Genomic DNA, 24,866 nt, shown 5'->3' with positions numbered 1-24,866 from the left:
GATGAAAAAATTGTGGCACAAGTACAAGCTTATCAAAAGCTTTTACTTGGAAAGAATTCATCGGAGAAGCTCCCTGGACGTTTGTTTATAACTACGAAGGAGCTGCAAAGATCCACAACTCAAGTTTAAAACGTTTCCACAGGACAGGAGTTGTACACTTTAGAAATCTGGATGTTTTTAGAGCAGGAAGAAGAATACCATAATAAGTCCTGTTTGCAGTTTGTTACAAGCCAAGAGACAGAGCGTGTGGAACATGGTATTCAGATCAAGATGGTCAGATGTTATGATACAAGTCTTCTTTTGCAGTGAGGAAGCTGATCAGAGTGAGTAGAAAGGTAGATGGAGATGACTCCATGAAATGGTCAAAAAGTTCAGACTCTGTGTGAGTCTGAGAGAAAATGTCGACTCTAAAGTATTGACTTGGAACAGCTGAATACCCACTTACTCCAAACTTTTAAGATGTTCAGGTTTAAGAAAAAATAATGAAAACCGTGTTTGATGTGCCTTTTTCTTCCACCTTTCCACCTATTCTTCCTGGTCAAATCCCAATAAAATGCACAAAACGTGACAAAGGTTCAAGCTGGATGAATACTTCTACAAGGCACTGTGTGTGCTTTTGTTTAATTGTGGACATTGGCTCTTTGTCCTGACATCTGTCCCCTCGCATTATCTCCCAGTTCCCCTGGAAGCTCCGATAGGCGTGGGTGTCGAACTACTCAACAGCACTATGGTTGTGGTGACCTGGGCAGCTATAGAAATAGAGTCGGTCAGAGGACACCTGCTGGGATACAAGGTGCTGCCACTCCTTGGTTCAGAAAAGTTTTGTTCGAATTGACCTCTGAAAATAACCCATAACTTCCGTTTGACGTGACTGATTTCGTGGTACCAGATTTACCTGAGAAGGATGGGCTCCAGGGGCCACCGCCAAAGCCGGAGATCCACGGAGGCCGAGAGCACTGTGGTGGAGGAGACCGGTCCCAACGAGAAAAGGAAGATCATCAGTAATCTTAGGCCGTACTCCAGATATCTCCTGTCTGTTGCCGTCTTCAACAATAAGGCGGAGGGACCGCACTCTGAGCCTCTGCCCTTCGACACAACCGAGGGAGGTGAGAATGAACGGCGGCGGGTGGAGGAGGGACGGGCGACGAGGCTGAATGGAGGGCTTTGATCAAACAATAAAAATGAATCCTTTTAAGCTGAGCCCTTTGTAATCAGGTGTTGTTTTGTTGCTGCCAGTACCCGGTCCTCCCACATCCCTGATCCTCGACAGCCCATCAGAGACGGAAATGACCCTGCACTGGACGCCCCCAGCCCACCCTAATGGGATCCTTACCGGCTACCTGCTTCAGTACCAGCGCAGTAAGCATAAATTACACCTCATCCCTTTGATTCATGAGTTTGTCTGTACTCAACATGAAAGATGCACAGCTCCACAGCTCCAGATAAATCAATGAAACCCTTAAAATGCCACGGCATCTTGACTACGTGCATCAATCAGCCGTTTGTCACCTTCGATGAATCGTTTTGGAATCTGCTGCGATCAGTTACAGAGAGCGATGACGGCCCTTTGCAGAACGACGAGATAGATAACCCCACAATCACCCAGTTTACGTTGAAGGGCCTGGACCGCCACAGCCAGTACCGCTTCTACCTGAGGGGCCTCACTAGTGCTGGGACGGGAGAGCCCATTATGATGACAGGGGCCACCACACTTGATGGAGGTAGGATTCTAGATGCTTATTTTTACCCATACGTCTTCGTCTCAGACCGTCACTGACAAGTTAATTCATGTCAGTTAATAAATTCAAAAAGTGAAACTCGTGCAATTGGAAAGTTGAGTGGAAGAAAAGAGTATGGATACAACTTGAGAGGCGTGTGAGCCAAAACCCCCGTTTGATAGTTTTGAGTAGATTAACAAGACATGAACTGAGTCTGGAGTCAGAACTTCAAATCCAGCACCGACGGAGGTATCCACCAACATGTAGCATACATTATGTTGAGACACTTCTAATCCGGTAATAATATCAGTGCATTTTACGCTGATTACAAAGAGTTTGGATGAAGAGGGAAGAGGCAGAGCAGCCAAGCTTCATAAAGTTGCTGTGGGAAGTTTTCGATTGCTTTAGGAGCCCCGTATCATTTGCTGGTGTTTGTCCACTGAGTTTATCAAGTCAAAAGTCAGCGTAGCCGTCTATCGTTGGAGCATTTACTGGTTCCTTCTGCTGACCAGCATTGTGGAGATGCTGATTTTATTTTCCAGGGCGACTTGGTACCTTGCCACACCGCCAAACACATCAGTATCTGCTTCAACTAATCTAGCAATTCATGCAGCAGGAGCCTCAACCACATAGCTAGTGCACATACTCTACAGGATGTGGACATGCTTTTCATTAGGCCCACAGTGATGTGTTAACATTTATACTGGTCATATGAAGCAATATACATAATTAACAGAAACGCTTGAAATAAACCGTTTCATGCAGCACATCTCGACAACAGGACTTTTACTTATTGAATTTGAGTTATGGAAATAAATTAAGTTTTTTGATTGCATTTGCCTGTTTGTCTTCTAGAGACAGTGAGTCACTAAACCCAGTTTCTCTATTTCTGGTCTGAACACATCGCAGTTCCTCCCTCGGACATCAGCCTGTCTGTGGGGGAAACCTCTGTAAATGTCAGCTGGGAAGCTCAGAAGAGACACAGGAATGTTGGTTTCTACATCCACTACTTCAAAAAGAACGGTATAAAGCAAACACACACACACACACACACACACACACACACACAGCCTTACAGCAGACAGTTCATAACGCTGGTAGCTTGAACAGCAACTGAATTCGATGTTGTGCCTAAATAGGTGGCTGGAAAAAGTCAGAGAGGGTGAACTCTTCTCAGTCTTTCTACCAGCTGCGGGGCCTGGTTCCTGGTTCCGATTACCTCCTGCGCTTCTTCTACGGGAACGCCTCATTCTGGGAGACTGGCATCAAGACAGAAGGAACAGGTAGCTCTCTCTGCCTTCATTCATGCTCTTCTCTTTCATCTCCCCTGCTCTGTCCTCTGGGCCTCGCATGTCTAAATGAAAAGCTAGCTTCTAAAGGGAGCGCCTTGCTGTTCTTTCCTGCGGTCTGTGAAGTGCTTTCAAAGACTTTAGTCAGAGGAGAGCTTGGTTAGCCATATAAAATACCCCATTACTCGTGTTTATTTGGCATGTGCCGTATTTCCCCGGTGAGATGCCACCTCGTCAAAATGCATAATGCTCTTTCTAGTGTGCTCTAGATTCTACTGCTTCATTTATTCTCTGTATTCTTCCTTGATCCGCTTTCCCTCTGAACCTATTCTGTTTTCCGAGGGGAACAATAAACAATCAAACCTGTTGTCTTTCTCTCTCACCCTTTTATTTTGTTTTCTTCCCAAAGAAATGACAGAGGTGCAGGCCAGCATTGCGACGCAGGGCTGGTTCATCGGTGTTGTGAGCGCCCTTGCGTTGCTGTTGCTGATATTGCTTATCCTCTGCTTCATCAAGAGGAGCAAAGGAGGGAAATACTCAGGCAAGTTTGGTTTAACGTGATCTTGAAGACAATCTATGTTTGGACATTTCTGTATGTTTCTCAAGATTAGAGATCACAGTTAACGAGTCACTTGCATTTTTTTTCACTACTGACTAACTCACACGGTGGAAACAAATACCTAAAATGACAAAGAGAGAGAAACGAGGTCAACTAAACTTCAAACTAACAACTAAGGGGCCGAATTGCACTAGGAAATAAACTTTCATAGTACCAATTGAACTGGTGAGGAATCTTAAACAAACCAACATTTTGTCACTCTCTCATAAGCCTAAATGAGGGGATTTAAAATGTAAATGTGATTCTTAAACTGGAAACGGACATTTCTGAACCAAATCAAGCTTATCCCACCTCTGACAGAACCGGCTGTGTGTAGCAGTAAGTTATTTGTTCACGAATCCAATTTTCTAAATGGACTGAAAGATTAGCATTGGCTCTCTGTTCCTCAGATATTTAAAGGAGAAATAACTACGGTCTTCAAAAAAAATGTGACGTTGCTTCTCTTTTAGTGACCAATTTGTAATTTAATAGCTCCTTATGACTAAATACAGTTACGTCAGCTGTTTGGTACACAGTGTTAGAAGTGGTGGGTGTTTTATCATCTAAAACTTAGAGAATAGAGGATCTAAGTTAAAATGGAAACCATCATTAGAGTCTATTTTAAAAGGTGATCCAAATCTTTGCGTCCTCTATTCGCTCACTTGATATTAGTTTGACAGAATGCTGTTATTGATGTCTTAAACAGAGACATAACTTCTTTAAGATGGTACCGATAATAAAATCCAACCATCTGCCTCATCCTCAGTGAAAGATAAAGAGGACGGGCCAATGGACTCAGAGGCACGGCCGATAAAGGAGGAAACGTTTGGAGAGTACAGGTTTGTCAGCTGAGTTTCACTCTGGCTGTTTGTGGAATGTCAGAAAAAAGCCCTGGATCCCTCTGCCTTGCTTCGTTTCCTAACCCCCTTTTTTTTTCATTTCTTTGTCTATTTCCTCACTGATGCCTGCCTCTGCTTGGCAGATCTCTTGAAAGGTATGCAAATATGTTTCACCCACCTATTTTTCACCCCCTGTTGCTGCATGCATGACTTTCTGTCTTCAGCAGTTGTGCACTTGTTGATGGAGCTACAAATGTTAAAGGGAAATTTACTTAATAATAACTAATAATTTAGAGGTATGAGGTAATGTAGCCGATACTCAATGATTTCACTATTGTGTAAAGTTGATGATGGTTGAATATTTCTTCATAGTTGTCTTTTTTTTTTCTTTTTCCACATATGTCCTCGTCTGCTCCAGTGATCTGGAGGAGAAGCGGACAGCCAGCCAGCCGTCCCTGTGCGAAGACAACAAGATGTGCAGCGAGGACACCCTGAACTTTAACGGCAGCAGCGCTCTGACCACAGAGCTCAACTTGGATGAATCTCTGGCCAGCCAGATCAGTCGTCCAAGTGAAGGTCCGGAGGGTTTCCACGGTCTGCCAGATAACTCCCCGCTGAACCCCGCGACCGTCGCCCCAACCACTAATGGCATGCCCAATGCAATCGCTATCCTCGATTAACCTCCACCAGAGACCATCAGACCAAAATGTCAACACGTATGTGCCCATACTGTCCTGTCCCCTCACCCCGTCTGAGTTGCTGATGTTTATTTTGAGGCCCAGCGCACAATCATATACAGACTATTCATACGCCCTCTCGCAGTCATCTGACTGATTAGACATTTGTGACCAAAGGAGAGTCCAAAGCAGTGGACCATGTGACACCCAACGTCCCATCCTATTTTTTTTTGTGTGTGTGTGTGATTTACAGTTAATTTAAAGAGCTGATGTTTATTTGAACCCCCTTTCCTCTTCTTGCGTTGAACAACACATAAACATGTGGAAGGAATGTTGTACATTTTGAAATATCAGGGGTTTGAGGTGTGGTCACTTAGACATGCAGAGTGGTGCATTAAGTAAACGTGGAGCGTGATGATGGAGCTCAGTGTAGGGAAACAGACAGCATGCAGTACCTTGGAAAAGTATTCATACTCCTTGAATTTTTACAATTTCTGCTGTTATTACTGCAAACGTCTGTATTTTACTGGGATTTGTGATAGATGATCACATATTATACCACATTACGATAGAGTCAAACAAAACTTTTTGAACTTTTTTCATATAAAAATCTGATTCAGACAATCTGTAAAACGTCAACCACAGATTCTGATTTTCTCTTTCATTTTTTATTTGATTTAAATCTGGACTTTGACGAGGTCGTTCTAAAATATGAAAAATAATGTTTTACTTGGATGTCAGTAAGGGCGCTAAATAAAAATTTGGATCTGTGGAAAAGCAGTGATTGCAGTTTGATCAAATGCGAAAAGCTCAAGGGGGTTTGAATTCTTTTGCCACTGTACATTTTAATCTTATTTTTTACGTTATTATTATTTTTAATGTAATGATATGTCCTTTGCCATTCAATGCATCAGATTGTCCTCGCTGGTGATATTTTACATTTGTAATAGCTTTGTGACTGAACACAAAACAGTCTTTTGGGCATTTTTATTTATGATCATTGTCATGTTTACATAAAGCTTGTAATCTCTCATAGCATTTTCAACAGACCAGGTTGTTTTCCATTGAAATCAAACACAGTCAAGTTTCAGTGTGAAACTTGACTGTGTGAAAATATCGAGTAGCACCTGGTGTATAGCTGCATCTGCATCTATCTATTCAGCCATAATACAGTATTATAGATATGTAAATGCTCCTTATAGGTTCCTGTGCCTGCCAGGTCTGCATAAAGCGCCAGATTGATGTCATTACAGTCTCGCCTTCCCACAACAAGCGTTACGTCATTTTACTTTAAGTGGAATTGTAACTTTTTTCGGTGTCGAGACCTACGTGTAGCTTTCTGTAACTGTCTTTGTCTCTTTCTACTCTGTATTAAAATGTTGTTGAGTTTAACAAACTTTTCATACCTGTCCATCTCATCCAATACAGTTTGATTGAGAAGCAGTATTTTGTTACACACCGAAGAGTCGCGCCTGGTTTAGTTTTCAACCTTCATCGGTGCAAGCTGGGTTTTGCAGACAGGCTTAATGACAGCCAGGTAATGTACGATAAAGGCATATCTACATAAGAGAATGTATTCTTTTCAGGACGAGGTAAATATTGTATTTCTGTGCTTTTAAGCTGATAAAAAAAAAAAAAGACTGGAAAGAGGAAATGTTTTAAGTAATCTGGAAAGGACAATTTTTTCACAGAATGTAAATAGAACCACTTCAAAAGAACCACATTTGATAAAAAAAAATAATATTTAAAAAACGTGCAGTTTCTAAAAACACCCGACTTTGTTCAAAAACGCTTAGTTGAAACTTTTCTTCTTCTGCACTGTTGCTACGAATTCAGACGTTGTGTTTTTGACAAATGACCGCAGTAAGACTTGGCTGTAGCAAAGAATAGTTCATAGCTGAAGAACAAAAAACACAAAACAAAAAAAAAATAAAATAAAAAAAATTGCACATTGTTCTGTAGATGTTTGCCAACATATCATTTTTAAAAATCCCAAAAAAAACACAAAACATTGTACATTTAGTGTTATTTAGTGAAAGTAGATACATCACGCAGACAGCGACATTAGGATTCATGCACATGATAATTCACCAATGTGTTGCAGTGCAGTGAATATCTGTGATGCAGTTATGTCGAGCAGGAATGCAGTAAGCCAATCAGTGCCCTCTCTATTTGAATTGAAGCTTTCCACTGGCCAAACATATCATGACAGCCTCCGAGGGAGAACGTGGGATGTCTGTCTGAAAAGACTAGAGGCACCAAAGGAGTTGTGCAGAGACGCTCCCTGGTTTAGGTCAAACAGACACGCTCAGGACAAATGAAACTCTATTTTCATACAAGAGCATCAGCCTGCTCAAAATATGCCAATATCCTAACATAACAATGTGCTGCTGAACATTTGTGTTTGTCAATGTTTGGGGCAAATGTTAACTTTGACTGAGAAATGAGTGTACACACACACACACACATGCACACACAGATACTCACTCGACTGCCACTCTTTGCTTTTCATGTCCTGAGGGTGAGCCAGTAGGATGCTGGCTGTTTGCTTTTCCACTGTTGTTACTGTTTTTTTATTTTATTTTTTTTTTATATAGCTAAACAGACTAATCTTTGGGGGGGAAAAAAACAACTAACTGGTTTGTTTAAATTTTGCTTCTCTAAATTAAAAAAAAAGCTGACAGATTGAAGTAATGGCTGAGTGGAGATGAGAGCAATCAGGTGAGATTGTGAAGGGCTTGGTGGTTGTGTGCCTCTTTGTGGTGTGTTGGTCAGCATGGTGATGATGCCTTCATGTACCCCGCGGGTGCTCGACCGCGGTTGAGAGGAGAGGCACCACAAATGGGGCCGATGTAACTGTAACTGCTTAATTAATCTACAAATGTAACTGGTTATATGACTGACAAATAAAGAACCTTGAACAATCTGTACAATAAATGGTCCAAATTTTTTTTCCCCCTCCATATGAGCTGATAAGTATCAAAAATAAACATCAGTAGCAAGCGGGCTTGAGTGGGATCCAAAGCCCCTTTGGCAAGTCAGCCTCTACGCATGTCCTTTCTGGCACTTATCCCTCGCTGTGTAACTCTAACCATGCACATGTTTTCTCTCCTGCACTCCGGCTGAAATGGATGCCAGCCACTGAAATGCTGTGTTAATCAGAATACTGTGAAAGCAGGTCTTTTTAAATATTCTGGACCTTGTAGCCCCCCACTTGACAGACACAGGAGGTTCTTAGAACAGCCTTTTGATTTTTATCAAGTAAATCAAATAGCTTTTGATTTACTTGATAAAAAAAAAAAAGCAATTTCAAGGCTACCTGTACATCTCAAAAAATTAGAATACCATGAACAAGTTCAATATTTCTTGTCACATTTTAGAAAGTGCAATGCTATACGATATATTATGCAAATTTAATACACAGAGTGAAATATTTTAATTTTTTTCTTGTAATTTTAATGATGACTTACAAATAATGAACTGTATGCCCTCAATAATTAGTTGAGGCTCCTTTAACATGAAGTATTACGTCAATGCGCTATTGCATGAAAGTAATCGGCTAAGGTGGTGTAATAAAAGCCTGTGTTGCTTTAAAAAAAGCTTTCAGGTCATCATTGTGGTTTCTGTGTCTTCCGTCTTTACTTTAACAATATTGCATCGATCCTCTCTTGGGTTTAGGGCAGCTAAGTTTGCTGGCTAATCAGAAACCGGAGCACCATGTTCATCGAACCGCTTCTGGGTACATTTGGCAGTGTGGGCCGGTGCCAAGTCCTGCTGGGAAATGAAGTTAACATGTCTGTAAAGCTTATTAGCAGAAGTGAGCATTCAGCGCACTAATTTGATGATAGACTGTGGACTTTAGAAAACTCAGTAGACCGAAACTAGCAGAGAACATGACACCCCAAACCATCACCGACTGTGAAAATTTCACATTGAGCTTCAAGCAATGTGGATGCTGCTGTGCCTCTCCGCTCTTCCTCCAGACTCTGGGACCTTGATTTCCAAATCAAGTGTAAATTTTACTTTCATCAACTTTGGATCACTAAAGAACAGTCTGGTTCTTTTTCTCCCTTGCTCACCTGTAACATGTGCATAACATGTTGTTCTGGGTTCTTTTGTGTCCTCTCTACTTTAAACATAGAGACAGACTGAGATTGGTTTGAATAGCTTTATAACAAAATAAATAAAATCATAATTTGAAAACTGATTTTCTTTTCTATTTATTCAGGTTATCTTTGGCTGATGTTGAAATCCAAAACAAACAAACAAAAAATATCCGACAGAATCAGTTAGGTGGCAAATACTTTTTCACAGCAACCTAGAGGCACAGTCCAGAATTAAATACAAATTTTCATTGGGATAATGTCAACAGATTTGGGAGGTTCCTACAAAATGTTGTGTAAAACCATTCAGTCATCCTTGGAATATAAACTTCTTGAAATTATAGCACCCCCTAGTGTTGGACAATGGACACTACATCATTGGTTTAACAACATTCAATCCTTTATTGACAAAAGTAAATTGTTGACAGGGGACAAGCTGGTGGTGGGTCTTGGTTAGCGGCAACCAGTGTTAAACTGGGCAAAATAATCCCTGGTGGGTTTGTTGGTATAGAGCTCCTTATTCAGATAGTGCTGACTGGAACAGAAACAGAAATGTACATACAGTGTGCAGAAACGGACAGAAAATGCTCATTTCTATAATACATTTCATAATTTTTTAGCAATTTATAAACAAGTTACCTGACAAAAGTGCGTGCGTGCATGCGTGCGTGCGTGCGTGTGTGGGTTTAGAGCTCACTGTGCCTGCTGCAGTCTGGCCAGCTGCTTGTTTTCTTGGTCCATCAGGATTCTCTGTTGTCTTCTTAGTTCTGCCATTTTCTGGTCCTTCTCGTCTCCTGCTTTGGAAATCTTCAGGAGCTGCATGTCCCAGGCTGCATCCCTAATCTTATCTGCCTCAAGTTGTTTCTATCAACAACAACAGCAACAACAACAACAAAAGTGGCATAAGTTGTGTACTATAGATATATTGCTCTAAAGCAGTTGGTTGCAAACCTAACAAATATCTAATGTTAAGCTAATTTTGCATGCTCTTCCCCTGGCTGTATGGGTTTTCTCTGTGTGAGTAAATGAACCTAATTTTATCCAGCGTAGACATGAAAGCTGTTCCAAAATCAAGCAAATCCTTTTGTTTTCACAGACAAGACTTGACCTTAAAGTAAAAATATTCAGTTTCAACTTCAGCTTCCAGTCTTGAAGGAAAAAAATAAACTGAACAGTTATGAACCTTCAGACATGCTGTGCGCTGCCTGGGTGGAGACTCATGCATTTATGGAACCTACACCATGTAACCGGGACAGCAGGAGTACCTTTTTCTCGAGGCGCTGTTGCTCTCTCTGCTCGTGGAAGTGGTTGAGCTGCGCGAGGCTCATCCCCCTCCACTTGTCTGGCAGAACGTGCGGCGGTCTCCCTCCTCCCAAATAGGTCTCTGCTGGCTCTGCAGTCTCTGTCAACATGTCAGATGTCCCAGTGTGCCATATTTCTACCAGATTATCCGCTGCCTCGTTCCTACGCTGCTCCCTGCGGTCCAGAGCTCGCACTTCAGCCTGTGTGGAACAATATAGGATGAGGCCTCAGCACTGACCTAGAGAGATCTCAAAGATTATAACAAAGAAACAAATAAACAAACAAACAAAAAAAGAAAACAGGAGTCTTTATAAACCTGTGAAATGTTCACTCACATAAGCTTTGATGGTCACAACCCCTTTGGAGCTATAACAACTTTAGCTCTTGTTTGAAAGCGTTCATCAATGAATTAAGTGTTTTTATGAGGATTTTTGACCAATCTGGCATAAATGCATTTGTAAGGTCAAACACTGGTATTGGGTGAGAAGGTCTGTCTGACAATCTTCAATCTTATTCATACCAAAGATACGCTACTGGTTTGAGGTCAGGTCTCTAGTGTGCAAAACAGTCAATTTCTTTCATACCAAACGCCTTCATCCGTGTCTTTATGGGCACTGTTATGTGCACTGATGCATTTTGGAATAAGAAGGGGGCATTCCCAAACTTTTCCCACAATGTTGGGAGCATGTAATTGCAGGACTTCATACACTTTAGGGCATGGGAGTGGATGAGAACACCTGAATCCAATGATTCGGAGGTGTGAGCAAAGACTTCTTGCGGTATAATGTATTTTCCTTAACATGTAACTTTTTATTACCTTCCCTGTGTCAATAACTGTCTGCTGGACAACTGTTTTCCGGATGTTTTTGTAGGTCATAACATGACTGTAGCATAACATTTTCTCATTAAAAATCTTTGTAATCATTTTATTGGTTTTATGTGATATTTTAGTTTGCTGAATGACAGGATTTCTGGTTTTCATTATTTGCGAAAAAAAAAAAAAACCCACGGTCGACAAAAATATATTAATTTGCGTGAAAATATATAATAAGTTTCACATTCTGAATTACATTACCGAATCAAATAACTTTTGAGAGCATTCTAATTCATTGAAAAGCACCTGTATGCTGCACTGTCTCCCAAGTGATCCTCTCAGGAAGATACATTTGCTGGTGAATCATCGACACGAGTGGCTATTAGGAAAACTACATAATTATCATGAAAAATGCCATGACCTGAAGGCTATAGAAGAATTTCGCACAAGGGGGAATTGAGACAAGAGTGCTCAGGCAAATGAGGGAGCAGCTAAGAGGGGGCTTTCAAATAACAAACCGATTCCACGCACGCATCATGTTAGTTCATCCGTGCGTGTTGGTTGGCACCAAACGATGCGACTGCCTCCCCCTTGGGTCAAGTGTGTGTAGGCATCGCTCAACATTTTGAGTTTGCAATTCTCATTTGAACGTCCCAGCCGAGAAACCTCTGTCACAGATTAGAATCCCCTCTGGGTTCGTCTTCAAACATGTGCATCAATGTGTGTGTGTTTGTTGCGTACCAGGGCTTGATTGTCGTTCCAGAGTGAGACGAGGGCAGCTTTCCTACGCTCCTCTTCGACTGCATTCTGCTGGGCCCACATTAGGTCTTGATTCACCAGCTGGTTGTTCAACAGCATCTCTGTGAAGCGTGCGGAAATGTGTTTTTGTTTTTTTACAACTGCATTAGCTATTACCCACTGAAAATAGGTCTCAAGCCACACACTCGCAGCACTTCGGGATGAGCATTCATCAAAGTCACCTGGCAGAGAGGACTGTGTGGGAAGATGTGATTGTTTGTGCGGAAAACCACGAAGCACGTTTGTGTGATTTATAGCAGCTCTTGGATTAATTCTGCTCATAGGTAATCGTGTGTGTGTTTTGTGTGTGCATGTTCACGTTTCGCTCTTTTCACCTCTGTGCTTCGCTCTCGTGTCCCTCATTTTCTTATCGTCCATTTGTTCTTGCAAATCTTTTACTTTTTTTCTCATTTGTTCTTTAACCCTTTCCTTCCGTCTGCGATCTTCTCCCTGTAAATCAAACAAAAACAAAGAAAGAACAAGGTGACTTCCCACTTTTATTGGATTTACTGCTGTTGCCCGTTCAAGCACACAATCCTACCTCAAATATGTGCATGCTGGAAGGCCCCAGTTCAGACTCTGGAATCGTGAGGTTGTACTGCCCCTTCACCTCGACATCATGAGAGATCTTCATTTGCTGCTGTAAATCCCAGAACTGGTTCAGGTCCTTTTGCAAAGCTTTCCGCTTCTCTTTCTCATTACTATCTTGCAGAAGTAACATTTCATCTTGGCGTCTCTGCAGGTTATCTGAAATAAGTTCAAAAATATACAAGTGATCTGTATTTATTAGTGATAAGACGTAATTTTATCACTGTGTAGTTTCTTCATAAATGGTAAATTAACTGTTCTTGTGTAGCTCTTTGTCTAGTCCAGACAAATCCAAAGCTCTTTCACCCATTCACACACAAACCGATGGTGGAAAGCTACTACATTGTAGCCACAGCCACCCTTCGGCATGTCTGACAGAAGCAAAAGACATAGGAGAATGTTTGTAGTTACCAAAATCCCTGTTTCGTAGTTTCTCACAGCTTCGCTTGTGCTTATTTTCCAGGACTTGCTGGTTTAGAGCATCCAGGTCGACGCCCATCACACGCAGGCGAGGGTTGAAGAATCGGGCTTTGCGAGCTCTTTCTGCAGACCTTCGGGCCTCCACGACCTTGTCTTTTGAATCATCAACAGGCAAGTCCACTTTATACATTTTTATGGTTTCTAGTCAGGTTCTGAGGGGAAAAAATTAAATTCAAAACTATTTTATTGATCCCAAAGGGAAATAAGATGTTGTAATTCAAATTTTTCAAAGAGTTATTATAGATGCGGCTGTTGACATACAAAAGGGCTAAAATAAAAAAAAAAAATACAAAGAAATGATAACAAATTCAAAAACAAGAAACACTTTTCCAAATAAAAAAATTCAAAACAAAACAAAAAATATTAAATTAATTCAGTAATTAATACATATAGTATATTAGAACGAGGTCAAGTACTTCCAGTGCCAAATAGCATATCAGGCTCCGCAGGTAAAAAAATAAAAAAGCTTCTTCACCTTAAGTTAAACTGTAGGTCGTCTTTATCCCGTGGAGTTTTTTTTTTGTGAAAATAGGCTTTTTATTCATTCAGAAAAGAAAGATAAAAAGGCATCCAGATTAATTGGCTCCTCCGTCTCTCTTGTAGAGAGCTTTTAAATTACATTTCAAATTTCTTAGAAGAACTAATAAATCCATATCCTCACTCTTACCTGTAAGACACTAGCTGCATAAAACGTAGAAAATTACAGTTAACATCAACTGTAATTTCCTACGCTGCTGTCACCGTGTTATGTTTGGGTTTGGCTGCCCTAGTAACCATGGTAACACTTTTTTTTTTTTTTTTTTTTTTTTTTGCTACAAGAGAAAGTCTCTCTAAACTTAAAAATAGACTTAAGTAATTTGACAAATATATTGGTAGAATTTAAAGGTAATTATATTTTTTTTCTATTTTAAATGTCATTAGCAACGGTTACCATAGACACAGTCATATACGTGTCGCACGGTTACGTCGCTTTTAACTCCACCTCGCGAGAAAATGCGAGGTTTCGAGTCTCGCGCGCTTAAGCTTTTCCTGTTAGGTTGTAAAATGGCGCTCTGTTGTTACGAGTGTTCCGATTAAATTTGACAAGGATTTTTTTACACGGTTTTTATGTTAGAGACTTTGCATTTACTTCATAATGTAACTTATGTGCAAGCGAGCTACATGTTGAGCAGGAGCGTTCATTCATTTACAAGTTCACTTTGTTTGTGTTAGACAAGTTGTTCGCTGCAGACTGGCTGCTAGCATTATTAGCTAACTGTCTTAACATTGTCCGTGCCGATTTTCATCCAAATATAAGCTCATTAACAAGGAAAATGGGCTATTTGAAACTAATAGAGATAGAAAACTTCAAGTCATACAAAGGACGACAAATCATTGGACCGTTTCACAAGTTTACGGCAATTATCGGACCCAATGGATCGGGTATGTTATGATGGAGAGCTAAGGCAAAATGTAAACTGTTTGCTACCATTGGCTAACGGTAAACACGTTGTTTTCTCGTTGTACTGTTTATTCTTGTAGCAATTAGGTATGGTTTATTGTAAAACACTTTACTAACATTGGAGTGTGTATTTTGTAATACGGGTACTAAATATTTTTGCACTTCGTTATTGTTGTAGGTATCTATTTAATAGTTTGTTGGATGGCATGTTATTGCTTTAGTAATAACACGCCACGCACTTTAGTTTTGTGAATGACAAATTGTGTATTTTGCTTAATCAGAAAACAACACAGATTTATTTTCGGTTGAGATGATAATTCTTCTATGCATTTTGCTTTTGTATTTTTTGGGACCTTCTAGGTGTCTTACACATTTAATAATTAACGCAATAAACTGTTTATAAAATATAAAGCTTATGGGGCTTTTACATATGTCATTACTTGTCCTACAAACTACTCCCCACCAATTCTATGCAGAAACCTTTCCTAACAAAATGCATTTCTTTTTGGATAGCCTCAGATACAAGCAAGGTCTGACAAAAATGGCAGCTATGAAAGATTTTAACTTTGTGATGCATTAATATAAGAGAAAACAAAAGAAGCAAAAGGAAATCCGTTTAGGGTGTGGAAACAGAACTTAAAATTTCAATGCATTTCATTGCAGGTAAATCCAACCTCATGGATGCCATCAGCTTTGTTTTGGCAGAAAAGACTAGTAACCTGCGTGTTAAGACTTTGAAGGACCTAATCCATGGAGCTCCTGTGGGGAAGCCAGCTGCCAACAGAGCGTTTGTCAGCATGGTGTACCAAGAGGATAACGGAGAGGAGCGTTCCTTCACACGGGTCATTATTGGTAAGAAGTTATGTACAAATTGAGAAGATATACCGTCTGTCGGTAATTTCTATAGTAAAAATCAATGCTTTTTGTCATTACATATCTTTCTGTTTGAACAACATGACAAATATTGTCTAGTTAACCAATTCTAATTCTGTTAAGAACAACATGTGTGTTGCTCCTACCACGTTTGCTTTGTAACTAAACCACACGGTTTGTCTTAGGGGCCTCATCCGAGTACCGCATAAACAATAAAGTGGTTGGACTACCTGAATACAGCGAGGAGCTGGAAAAACTTGGCATTCTGATCAAAGCCAGAAACTTTCTTGTCTTTCAGGTAAGTGTTTAGTGAATCGCTTCCTTCACAGTGTTTCAGTAGCAAACCATTTGTATAAAGCTGACATACTTTTGGTATTGCTTGATTAATAAGTGAATTAGATTAAGTGTTTCATCCCTGGCTAATACCATATTATAGTAATATTTTAGTCTGTAATTCTTTGGGCAACTGCTTTTATTCACCTGAGGGTTTTTTTTTTTATTTTGTTTGTTTTATTACACCAAAGGGGGCTGTGGAGTCCATTGCCATGAAGAACCCCAAAGAGCGAACGGCGCTGTTTGAGGAGATCTCGCGTTCCGGGGAGTTGGCACAAGAGTATGACCGCAGGAAGAAGGAGATGGTGAAAGCAGAAGAAGACACTCAGTTCAATTATCACCGCAAGAAAAACATTGCTGCAGAGCGCAAAGAAGCCAAGCAGGAGAAAGAGGAGGTAGGCGCTTTGAAATAACTAGAGGTCAAAATGAGTCTGTTTTCCTTTGCTTTTCACTGGTCAGGGTTGAGCTGGTCAAATATAGAAAATTAAATGCATAAAATGTAATAACTTCTGCTATTTTCAATCTGACTTTTTTGAGTTGAGTAAAAATCAAATTAATTTATTTGGATTCAATACTCAAGGTTTTTCTTTTACACGTTATATAAAGTGCTGCAAGAAAAAAAATGTGAATAAATTTAATTTTAATAAATTAATCAAAAAAAATTTCTACCAGGGAAAGCCTGATTGGTGTATTTCAATCCTCCCAAGACCGCCTTAGTTATTGCAAATCAAATCTAAATCTGCCATAAAGTTGAACCTAAATAAGTTCTAAAAACAACAACAAAAAAATGATCGGAAAGCTAATCGCGTTATTTTCTCTCTTGTTCTTGATGTCCTTGTCAGGCTGAGCGATACCAACGCCTTAAAGACGAGGTGGCCAGAGCCAGCGTACAGTTACAGCTCTTCAAGTTGTACCACAATGAGGTCGAGATTGAGAAGCTGAACAAAGAGCTCGGCCAGCGGAACAAAGAAATCGATAAGGACCGTAAAAAGATGGACCACGTTGAAGAGGAGCTGAAGGACAAGAAGAAAGAATTGGGCAGGCTGATGAGGGAGCAGCAGACCATCGAGAAAGAAATCAAGTATGTCCTCATGTGGTTCTGGTCGCCTTCTGGGTGTGCATGCCCTAAAATTTCCAGTGCAAAATAATTATTTTCATCCTATTTGCAGGGAAAAGGACTCCGAGCTGAATCAAAAGAGGCCTCAGTACATCAAGGCCAAAGAGAACACGGCGCACAAAATCAAAAAGCTCGAAGCTGCGAAAAAATCTCATCAGAACGCCCAGAAGATGTACAAGAAGCGCAAAGCTGACATGGATGAGCTGGATAAGGAGATGAGAGCGGTGGAGTTGGCCAAGCAGGAGTTTGAGGAAAGAATGGAGGAGGAGGCTCAGAGCCAGGGCCAGGACCTCACACTGGAGGAAAACCAGGTCCGACTCGATTTAAAGCTTCCTTAGTCCTTTTATTCAATGAAACTTCAGTCAAACCAATAGATGCCATTAGCAAATGAAAAGTTTGTTCACATTTGTGTTATAGCATTTGAAGTAGATTAAAATACATGTAATACAACGAAATAATTTCTGCCCTCCCAGCTTATTTAATCTCCACATTCTTAAAAGAAATGTGCATGTTTTCTGAAGTTATTGATCTCAATATTTGCTTTCCGGAAAAATGAATTAGCTTGACTCTCTTTTCCCCTCAGGTGAAGCAGTACCATCGCCTGAAGGAGGAGGCCAGTAAGCGCGCTGCCACTCTGGCCCAGGAACTGGAGAAGTTCAACCGGGACCAGAAGGCTGACCAGGACCGCCTTGATTTGGAGGAGAGGAAGAAAGTGGAGACAGAGGTAAAAAAAAAAAAAAAAAAATAAGAAAAAGTGACAACAGTTTTTTTAAATCTCAGATAAAAACAAGCTGAGTCTGCAAATGTTTCCTCATATCTCAGGCCAAAATCAAGCAGAAGATTCGTGAAATAGAAGAAAACCAGAAGCGTATCGAGAAGCTAGAGGACTACATCGCCACCAGCAGGTACGTCGCTGGTGTATTTGCTCTCTCTGAGCAGATTCCTGCTGTTCATTGAGCTGCTAGTATGATTTATTTTACTCCTTCACTCACACATTTCCATATTGCTCAACTTCAGACAGTCACTTGATGAGCAGAAGCGCATGGAGGAGGAGCTGACGGAGGAAGTAGAGATGGCCAAGAGGAGAATTGATGAAATAAACATGGAGCTTAATCAGGTAACTAAAGTAGAAAAGACAGAGCAGTGTTGGCTTTACTCATTGAACATATTCACACTTTTAACCTTCTGTACTTTACTTGAAGTTGATATGTTTAGATCTTTTTCTTTAGCTTGACTGCAGGCTTCCTTTAGCTTACCTGTAGAGAACTGCTTTCTTCTCTGTACATCTAAGAATCTTACATCAAAAAGTAAAAGTGGGTCATTATGCCTGTGTGTACGGCCTGCTTCTCACTGGTGTCTTTAAACGCTTTGGGTCTCGGCCAATTTAGGCAGATTTGAAATACTGTTGATTTTACATTGGGATGGGCAAAATGTTGCTTCTTTCTGAAGAGCTGAAAGACTCTTCAGAAAGAAGAGTCTACAATTAATACAGGTTATTAACCTGTATTAACAGGTTAATAACCTGTATTAACCTATTATACAGGTTATTATAACCAGGTTATAATAACCTGTATTAACAGGTAACCTGTTAATACAGGTTACCTGTATTAACAGGTTAATAACCTGTATTAACAGGTTAATAACCTGTATTAACCTATTATACAGGTTATAATAACCAGGTTATAATAACCTGGTTATTATAACATGGTTATAATAACCTGTATTATAAAAAGTGTTTCCATTGCATTATAGAAATCATCAAATCTGAATTAAGAAAATGTCCAATTTATCACAATTAAAAATGCAAACATGCTAACAGAACACTTCTGTTTTAAATATGAAGGTGTAATTAGAAATTAGTAGAGCTATGCACAAGTGGATTTTATTTTACTATTATTATTTAACTTTGTCAGTTGCAATTGCTTAAGACAATCTACATACAAAATTTACATGGACAGCCACACCATTGGTGCGTTTTCCCAGAGTCCCATATGTAACCTGAGGAGTAAAAATAGAAATATTTTCAGCTCCACAGAGTAGAGCACAGCTTTTGTGTGTGTGTGTGTGTGTGCGTGTGTGTGTGCGTGCGCAAGTAACCACAACAAAACTCCACTTCTCCCATTTAATAAATATCTTGTGTGAATAAATATCTTTTCATTGACATGAAAAGCATGACAGGATGGGACTGACCACTTCCATTTGCTTCAGGTGATGGAGCAGCTGGGAGACGCCAGGATCGACAGACAGGAGAACAGTCGACAGCAGCGCAAGGCAGAAATCATGGAGAGCATCAAGAGACTTTATCCCGGATCTGTGGTAAGCTACTGATGTACAGAATCGACCCTTCAGTGTCCAAAACTGGACAACATGTTGAACATATTTGAACAAAGCCACCTGCTGTTGTGTTTTCAGTACGGCCGCCTGATCGACCTGTGCCAGCCCACTCAGAAGAAATATCAGATTGCTGTAACCAAAGTGTTGGGCAAGAACATGGACGCCATCATCGTCGACTCAGAGAAAACCGGCCGAGACTGCATTCAGTACATCAAGGAGCAGAGAGGAGAGCCTGAGACCTTCCTTCCTCTGGACTATCTTGAGGTGAATATTACACCACAGACAACACCTCAAGGAAAGAGTAATCAGAATGGAAAGTACTGAAAATAAAGATTTTATTATGCACTGGTAATAAGTGCATTTTCAAAGATTTAGAGCAGAGACCTCTAGTCCTCACTGACACTGTGCTGTGACTTTTAGATGTCTCCCAGTTCCAACACAGCTGAATGAAAGGGTTGAATTATCTGTTCAGCATATCATCAGGTTCGTCCGAGTGCTGATGATGAACCATTAGTCTGATTCAGGTGTGTAGGAAGAGGGGGGCATCTAAAAGTTGCAGGACAGTAAAACTTGAGTCCCCTGATTTAGCAGCAGTTTTGGAGGTAATTATCATCCATATTGATCACCCAATGAGCAGAAAACCTTTTTTTTTACCCCCTTAAGGTCAAACCAACAGATGAAAAACTGAGAGAGTTGCGCGGGGCCAAGCTGGTGATAGATGTGATCCGCTACGAGCCGCCACACATCAAGAAAGCCCTCCAGTACGCTTGCGGCAACGCTCTGGTTTGTGAGAATGTGGAGGACGCACGAAGGATCGCTTTCGGAGGGCCTTACAGACACAAGGTGACGAACCTGGTTCGGGATGAGAAATGCTGTTGGTATTCTAAGATGTCAGTTTGCTGATGTGTCTTTATTATCCCGTGTTCAGACTGTAGCCCTGGATGGCACGTTGTTCCAGAAGTCAGGAGTCATCTCCGGAGGAGCCAGCGACCTGAAGGCCAAGGCCAGACGCTGGGACGAGAAGGCGGTGGACAAACTAAAGGAGAAGAAGGAAAAACTCACAGAGGAGCTAAAGGTAACCAACTCAGAAGAAGTCAAGAATTTGATTGCCTATTTAATTCATTTATGCCTTGCGGTTTGTTTTTAGCATGAATCACTTTCGAATTTTCTTTGCAGGAGCAAATGAAGGCAAAGAGGAAGGAGGCAGAACTGCGTCAGGTGCAGTCTCAGGCACACGGCCTGCAGATGAGACTCAAATACTCCCAGAGCGACCTGGAGCAGACCAAAACCAGGCACCTCTCCCTCAACATGCAGGTTCGCCCCGAGCCTCTCGTTTTGTCTTTTTTTGAACAGCGATTGGTGGTTTTAAAGTGTTTTTTTTTTTATTTCTTGTTCGCAGGAGAAATCCAAACTTGAGAGTGAACTTGCGAATTTTGGCCCTCGCATCAATGACATCAAGAGGATCATCCAATCCCGCGAGCGAGAGATCACTGACCTCCGAGACCGCATGAACCTAGTGAGACTGACTGAACGCACGGCCTGCTTAAAACCGGCTTTACAAGCGGTTCTCTGTAGGTTAACGGCTGGGTTTGTCTTGTAGGTGGAGGACGAGGTGTTTGTTGAATTCTGTAAGGAGATCGGAGTGAGAAACATCCGAGAATTTGAAGAGGAGAAAGTGAAGAGGCAGAATGAGATCGCAAAGAAGCGGTCAGTTTAGAGTTTAAGTCACTTCTCTGCTAGCAGAACGTTTTTTTTTTTTTTGTTGTTTTTTTTTTGTTTTTTGTTTTTTGACTTGTGTTGTTTAATTTCAGTCTTGAGTTTGAGACCCAGAAGACCCGTCTGGGAATCCAGGTGGACTACGAGAAGAACCAGCTGAAGGAGGACCAGGAGAAAGTCATGATGTGGGAGCAAACTGTTAAGAAAGATGAGGCTGAGATAGAGCGCCTTAAGAAGGTCCAAAAATATATTCAAAGTTAGCATTAATGGCTTAATATTGACTTAGCTTGAAATCAAGACGGGTGTGATCTGTGGTTTTACTTAGGAGGAGCACAGACACATGAAAATCATCGATGAGACGATGGCCCAGCTGCAGGACCTGAAGAACCAACATCTCACCAAGAAATCTGAAGTCAACGATAAAAACCACGAAATGGAGGAGATTCGCAAAAAACTGGGAGGCGCCAACAAGTCAGTGCTGACTAAAACCAAGATGAAATAAAACGTATTGGTGTGTATCTTCTAAATCTATTTGGCCTGTTTGTTGCCTTCCAGAGAGCTGACCCAGCTCCAGAAGGAGGTCACCGCCATCGAGACCAAACTGGAGCAGAAGCGCAGTGACCGCCACAACCTGCTGCAGGCCTGCAAGATGCAGGACATCAGGCTGCCGCTTCGCTCTGGAACCATGGATGATATCAGCCAGGGAGAGGTGTGAGGACATGGCAAAGACGTTTGCTTTTATGCACCGCTTTTTTTTTTTTTAAATCAGGATTTGAAAAGAAATTAAAATAATTTCTTGTTGTTGTAGGGGAGCTCCCAGACAGATGACTCCAGCAGTCAGAGGACATCCAGCAGCGTTCTGGCTAAAGAAGCTCTAATAGAAATCGACTATAGCAACTTGTCTGAAGATCTGAAGGTTAGATGCTCCAAATAATTCAAGAGATTCATCTTTTTGAACCATAAGAACTTCCTGTATTTTATATTAAAGCGGTTCCCACTCTGAAAAAAAAATGTTGCATAGATTTCTCAGGGTAAACCACTTTTATCTGCTAAGCTTTTAGAAGCTTGCTACTTTTCAAACAGTGTAGAGCTGTTTTTTTTTTTTTTTAAATAAAAGACATGTAATATTTCAGTTATTAAAATAAAAAATAAGAAAATTAAACCTTTGTAATATCCTGTAGGATGCATTGTCAGAAGAGGAGATAAAAGCAGAGACAAACACGCTGCAGCAGCGTCTGAACGAGCAGCAGAGCATCCTGCAGAGGATCAGCGCCCCCAACATGAAGGCCATGGAAAAGCTGGAGAGCGTCAGGGACAAGTTCCAGGAGACCAGCGATGGTGAGAGGACATGATCATGGTTGGCGAAACGGAGACAGGACCAGAGGAATGGTCTAAAATGAACTCTTTCTGATGACTACCCACTTGATTTCAGAGTTTGAAGCCGCTCGTAAGAGAGCCAAAAAGGCGAAGCAAGCCTTCGAGCAGATCAAGAAAGAGAGGTTTGATCGTTTTAATACCTGCTTCGAGTCTGTGGCCACCAACATCGATGAGATCTACAAAGCTCTGTCACGCAACAGCAGCGCACAGGTGTGTTTTAGCTGTTACTGGAGCAAAATCAAAAAAACATTGTGTTATCAGTCACATTTACTGTTGCAGAGTACGAGACAACCCAGCTCTTAAACTTCCTGCTGGTTGATTATCTTTCTTAGTAGGAAAAACAATATTTAATCCCAATCATTGTGCTGCACAAAAAAAAAAAAAAAAAGTATTTTGGCTGGTGACTAAGTTGGTCTGAAATCTGAATCACTCTTGGTGTTTTGCAGGCTTTTCTGGGCCCAGAAAACCCAGAGGAACCGTATCTGGACGGTATCAACTATAACTGTGTGGCGCCAGGGAAAAGGTTCAGACCCATGGATAACCTGTCTGGAGGAGAGAAGACTGTTGCTGCCCTGGCTCTGCTTTTTGCTATCCACAGGTCTGACAAAAAAAGCGACACAAGCGGACATTTTAATCTTTCTTAAATAACGAGCATTGGTGAATCCTGCTTGGTGTGTTTTGTGATATTTAAATATTTTTAGGACCTGGATGAAAGTAGATTTCTGTCCACATCTTTAACGTCTCCTCTGTGTCCTTGCAGCTACAAACCGGCGCCGTTCTTCGTCCTGGATGAGATCGATGCCGCTCTGGACAACACTAATATTGGCAAAGTGCGTTCAGATTTCACTGTCGCTGACTTTTCATTAGTGATTCTTGTGACTAAAAGAAATGCATATATATATGTCCTTTCTTCTCAAGGTGGCCAATTACATCAAAGACCAGTCGGTACAAAACTTCCAAGCTATTGTCATTTCTCTGAAGGAGGAGTTCTACACCAAGGCTGACTCTCTTATAGGCGTTTATCCAGAGGTAGGTTTCCCTCTTCACTGACCGTCAAACATTACAACACTGACACTTTGTAGATATGATATATGATTAAAAAAACCATTAAGCTTTGACATCGTGACTCGCTTTGATACGTTTCTGTAACATTTAGCATTGTAACTTGAACTGGACTGTATTAGGATGACATGCGATTATGTCGTTCAGCTGTAACAGTAAAAGTTGTGATACATAAATTTTTTGTAAGTGGTGATATTTTTTTTGCTGTTCGAAAAAACCCCAACGATAAAAATCAGATAATCAGAAGTGATTGGGAACATTAAAAAGACTTAATTTCATCTAAAAAAAAAAAAAAATCAAGGTTTTATCTGAGACTTTGCTTCTTGATGGCATCTCTTGTTTCCACTTTGAAACAACTTAAATGTAGTTTCTTGAAGACTTGACCACCTTACCACTTCGTTACCCTTTTTTACGCTGTTTTTAACGATAGTCACACATAATTAGATGGCGCGATATAAAACAAATGCTAATTGTAATTTTCAGCAACAGGATGTCCAACCTCATCAGTTTTCTGCTGAGCATTTCTGCCCTCCAAAGAGTTTTTATTTATCAAGCTGGCAGGACTGAAATATATAAACTTTGTTTTTAGAGCATCTATGACATTGAAGTGATTATTTGAAGAAATTAAAGTGGTTCTTGTTTTCTTTTTCACAGCAAGGAGATTGTGTTATCAGCAAAGTTCTCACCTTTGACCTGTCGCAGTATCCTGATGCCAACCCGAATCCAAATGAGTAATAAGAGCCTGCTCAGTAGTGTTCTATATAGTTACAGATCATGTATTCAGTAAGTCTTCAGTTTTCTTTTGTTGTATTTTTTTTTGTAGTTTAGTCATTCTCTAAACCTTTTCTTGCTGGGATGTGTTTTTTTTTTTTTTTTGGAGTAAAAACTAAGATTTCTGTACATTCAATGGAAACAACCCTTTCTAAATTTGACCATTATTGTTCATTATTGTAGTGAATTATGATAAAGTAAAAGGAGACTCAACGCTTTTTAGTGAACTGTAAGATTTATACTAACCAGTTAATGAAATGCCTTTAAAATAAGCAAGTTCCTTTTTTATACCATTTATGGCTCTCAGTTTTTGTTTAAAGCCTTTGCCTGTCCTCTGTGTGCTTAAAAGCAAATTACATTTCATATGTGCAACTTTTTTTAAAAAAAACGCTCAATCAGGAGTGTTTAGTTGTGTGGTGGATGGATTCCCTGCGCGATAACTAAACAAAAGCAGTAAAAATGGCTGCAGGTTAAACTGCTGCTGGAAGATGTCAAAGCTTTTTGAAACCTGACTTATGTCAAAAGTACCTAATAAGTTGGAGAATCACCTGAAACCACTTCAGCATGAATAAGATAATTATGTCCGTTTGGTTGGCTTTGCTTTAATAAATCTAAAGTGAATTCATGTGTGTTTGT

General features: G+C 40.5%; 3 protein-coding genes across 4 annotated transcripts in view; 2 read left to right on the top strand and 1 right to left on the bottom strand.

The window, feature by feature from the left end:
- Positions 1 to 7,115, top strand: part of l1cama (L1 cell adhesion molecule, paralog a) — a 48,790-nt gene extending 41,675 nt beyond the window's left edge. Inside the window, exons 20-29 of the mRNA XM_007556630.2 lie at positions 678 to 793; positions 890 to 1,106; positions 1,237 to 1,359; positions 1,545 to 1,721; positions 2,628 to 2,741; positions 2,858 to 3,001; positions 3,417 to 3,548; positions 4,372 to 4,444; positions 4,588 to 4,599; positions 4,863 to 7,115. Of these exons, the coding sequence (XP_007556692.1) occupies positions 678 to 793; positions 890 to 1,106; positions 1,237 to 1,359; positions 1,545 to 1,721; positions 2,628 to 2,741; positions 2,858 to 3,001; positions 3,417 to 3,548; positions 4,372 to 4,444; positions 4,588 to 4,599; positions 4,863 to 5,124 (1,370 nt within the window). The 3' untranslated portion in view covers positions 5,125 to 7,115. The remainder of the gene's footprint in view (positions 1 to 677; positions 794 to 889; positions 1,107 to 1,236; positions 1,360 to 1,544; positions 1,722 to 2,627; positions 2,742 to 2,857; positions 3,002 to 3,416; positions 3,549 to 4,371; positions 4,445 to 4,587; positions 4,600 to 4,862) is intronic.
- Positions 7,116 to 9,602: 2,487 nt separating this feature from the next.
- ribc1 (RIB43A domain with coiled-coils 1) lies at positions 9,603 to 14,089 on the bottom strand. 2 transcript variants are annotated; one of them, XM_016673674.1, is made up of 8 exons: positions 13,874 to 14,089; positions 13,138 to 13,358; positions 12,680 to 12,885; positions 12,474 to 12,588; positions 12,082 to 12,200; positions 10,490 to 10,726; positions 9,922 to 10,088; positions 9,603 to 9,759 (listed from the first exon to the last, which is right to left on the bottom strand). In XM_016673674.1, the coding sequence occupies exons 2-8, from the start codon at positions 13,334 to 13,336 to the stop codon at positions 9,678 to 9,680; spliced, it is 1,125 nt and encodes a 374-aa protein (XP_016529160.1). In that variant the 5' UTR covers positions 13,337 to 13,358; positions 13,874 to 14,089; the 3' UTR covers positions 9,603 to 9,677. The 2 variants fall into 2 exon arrangements, with proteins under 2 accessions (XP_016529160.1, XP_016529161.1); XM_016673675.1 differs by lacking the exon at positions 13,874 to 14,089 and adding an exon at positions 13,598 to 13,741.
- Positions 14,090 to 14,215: 126 nt separating this feature from the next.
- smc1a (structural maintenance of chromosomes 1A) lies at positions 14,216 to 24,856 on the top strand. The gene is made up of 26 exons (XM_007556625.2): positions 14,216 to 14,628; positions 15,311 to 15,499; positions 15,706 to 15,818; positions 16,045 to 16,248; positions 16,696 to 16,934; positions 17,023 to 17,281; positions 17,554 to 17,694; positions 17,793 to 17,875; positions 17,988 to 18,087; positions 19,179 to 19,286; positions 19,383 to 19,568; positions 19,968 to 20,147; positions 20,233 to 20,379; positions 20,481 to 20,618; positions 20,704 to 20,820; positions 20,905 to 21,011; positions 21,116 to 21,257; positions 21,346 to 21,491; positions 21,576 to 21,729; positions 21,829 to 21,936; positions 22,202 to 22,358; positions 22,453 to 22,607; positions 22,844 to 22,995; positions 23,158 to 23,227; positions 23,316 to 23,426; positions 24,114 to 24,856. Exons 1-26 carry the CDS (start codon positions 14,520 to 14,522, stop codon positions 24,192 to 24,194), a joined length of 3,696 nt encoding a protein of 1,231 aa, XP_007556687.1. The 5' UTR covers positions 14,216 to 14,519; the 3' UTR covers positions 24,195 to 24,856.
- Positions 24,857 to 24,866: the final 10 nt, after the last annotated feature.

This window comes from Poecilia formosa, unplaced genomic scaffold, assembly GCF_000485575.1.
Source record: "Poecilia formosa unplaced genomic scaffold, Poecilia_formosa-5.1.2 Scaffold80, whole genome shotgun sequence".
NCBI classification, from domain to species: domain Eukaryota; kingdom Metazoa; phylum Chordata; class Actinopteri; order Cyprinodontiformes; family Poeciliidae; genus Poecilia; species Poecilia formosa.
Note: the sequence above shows the minus strand (reverse complement) of the source record. Positions and strands in the feature narration are given on the sequence as shown.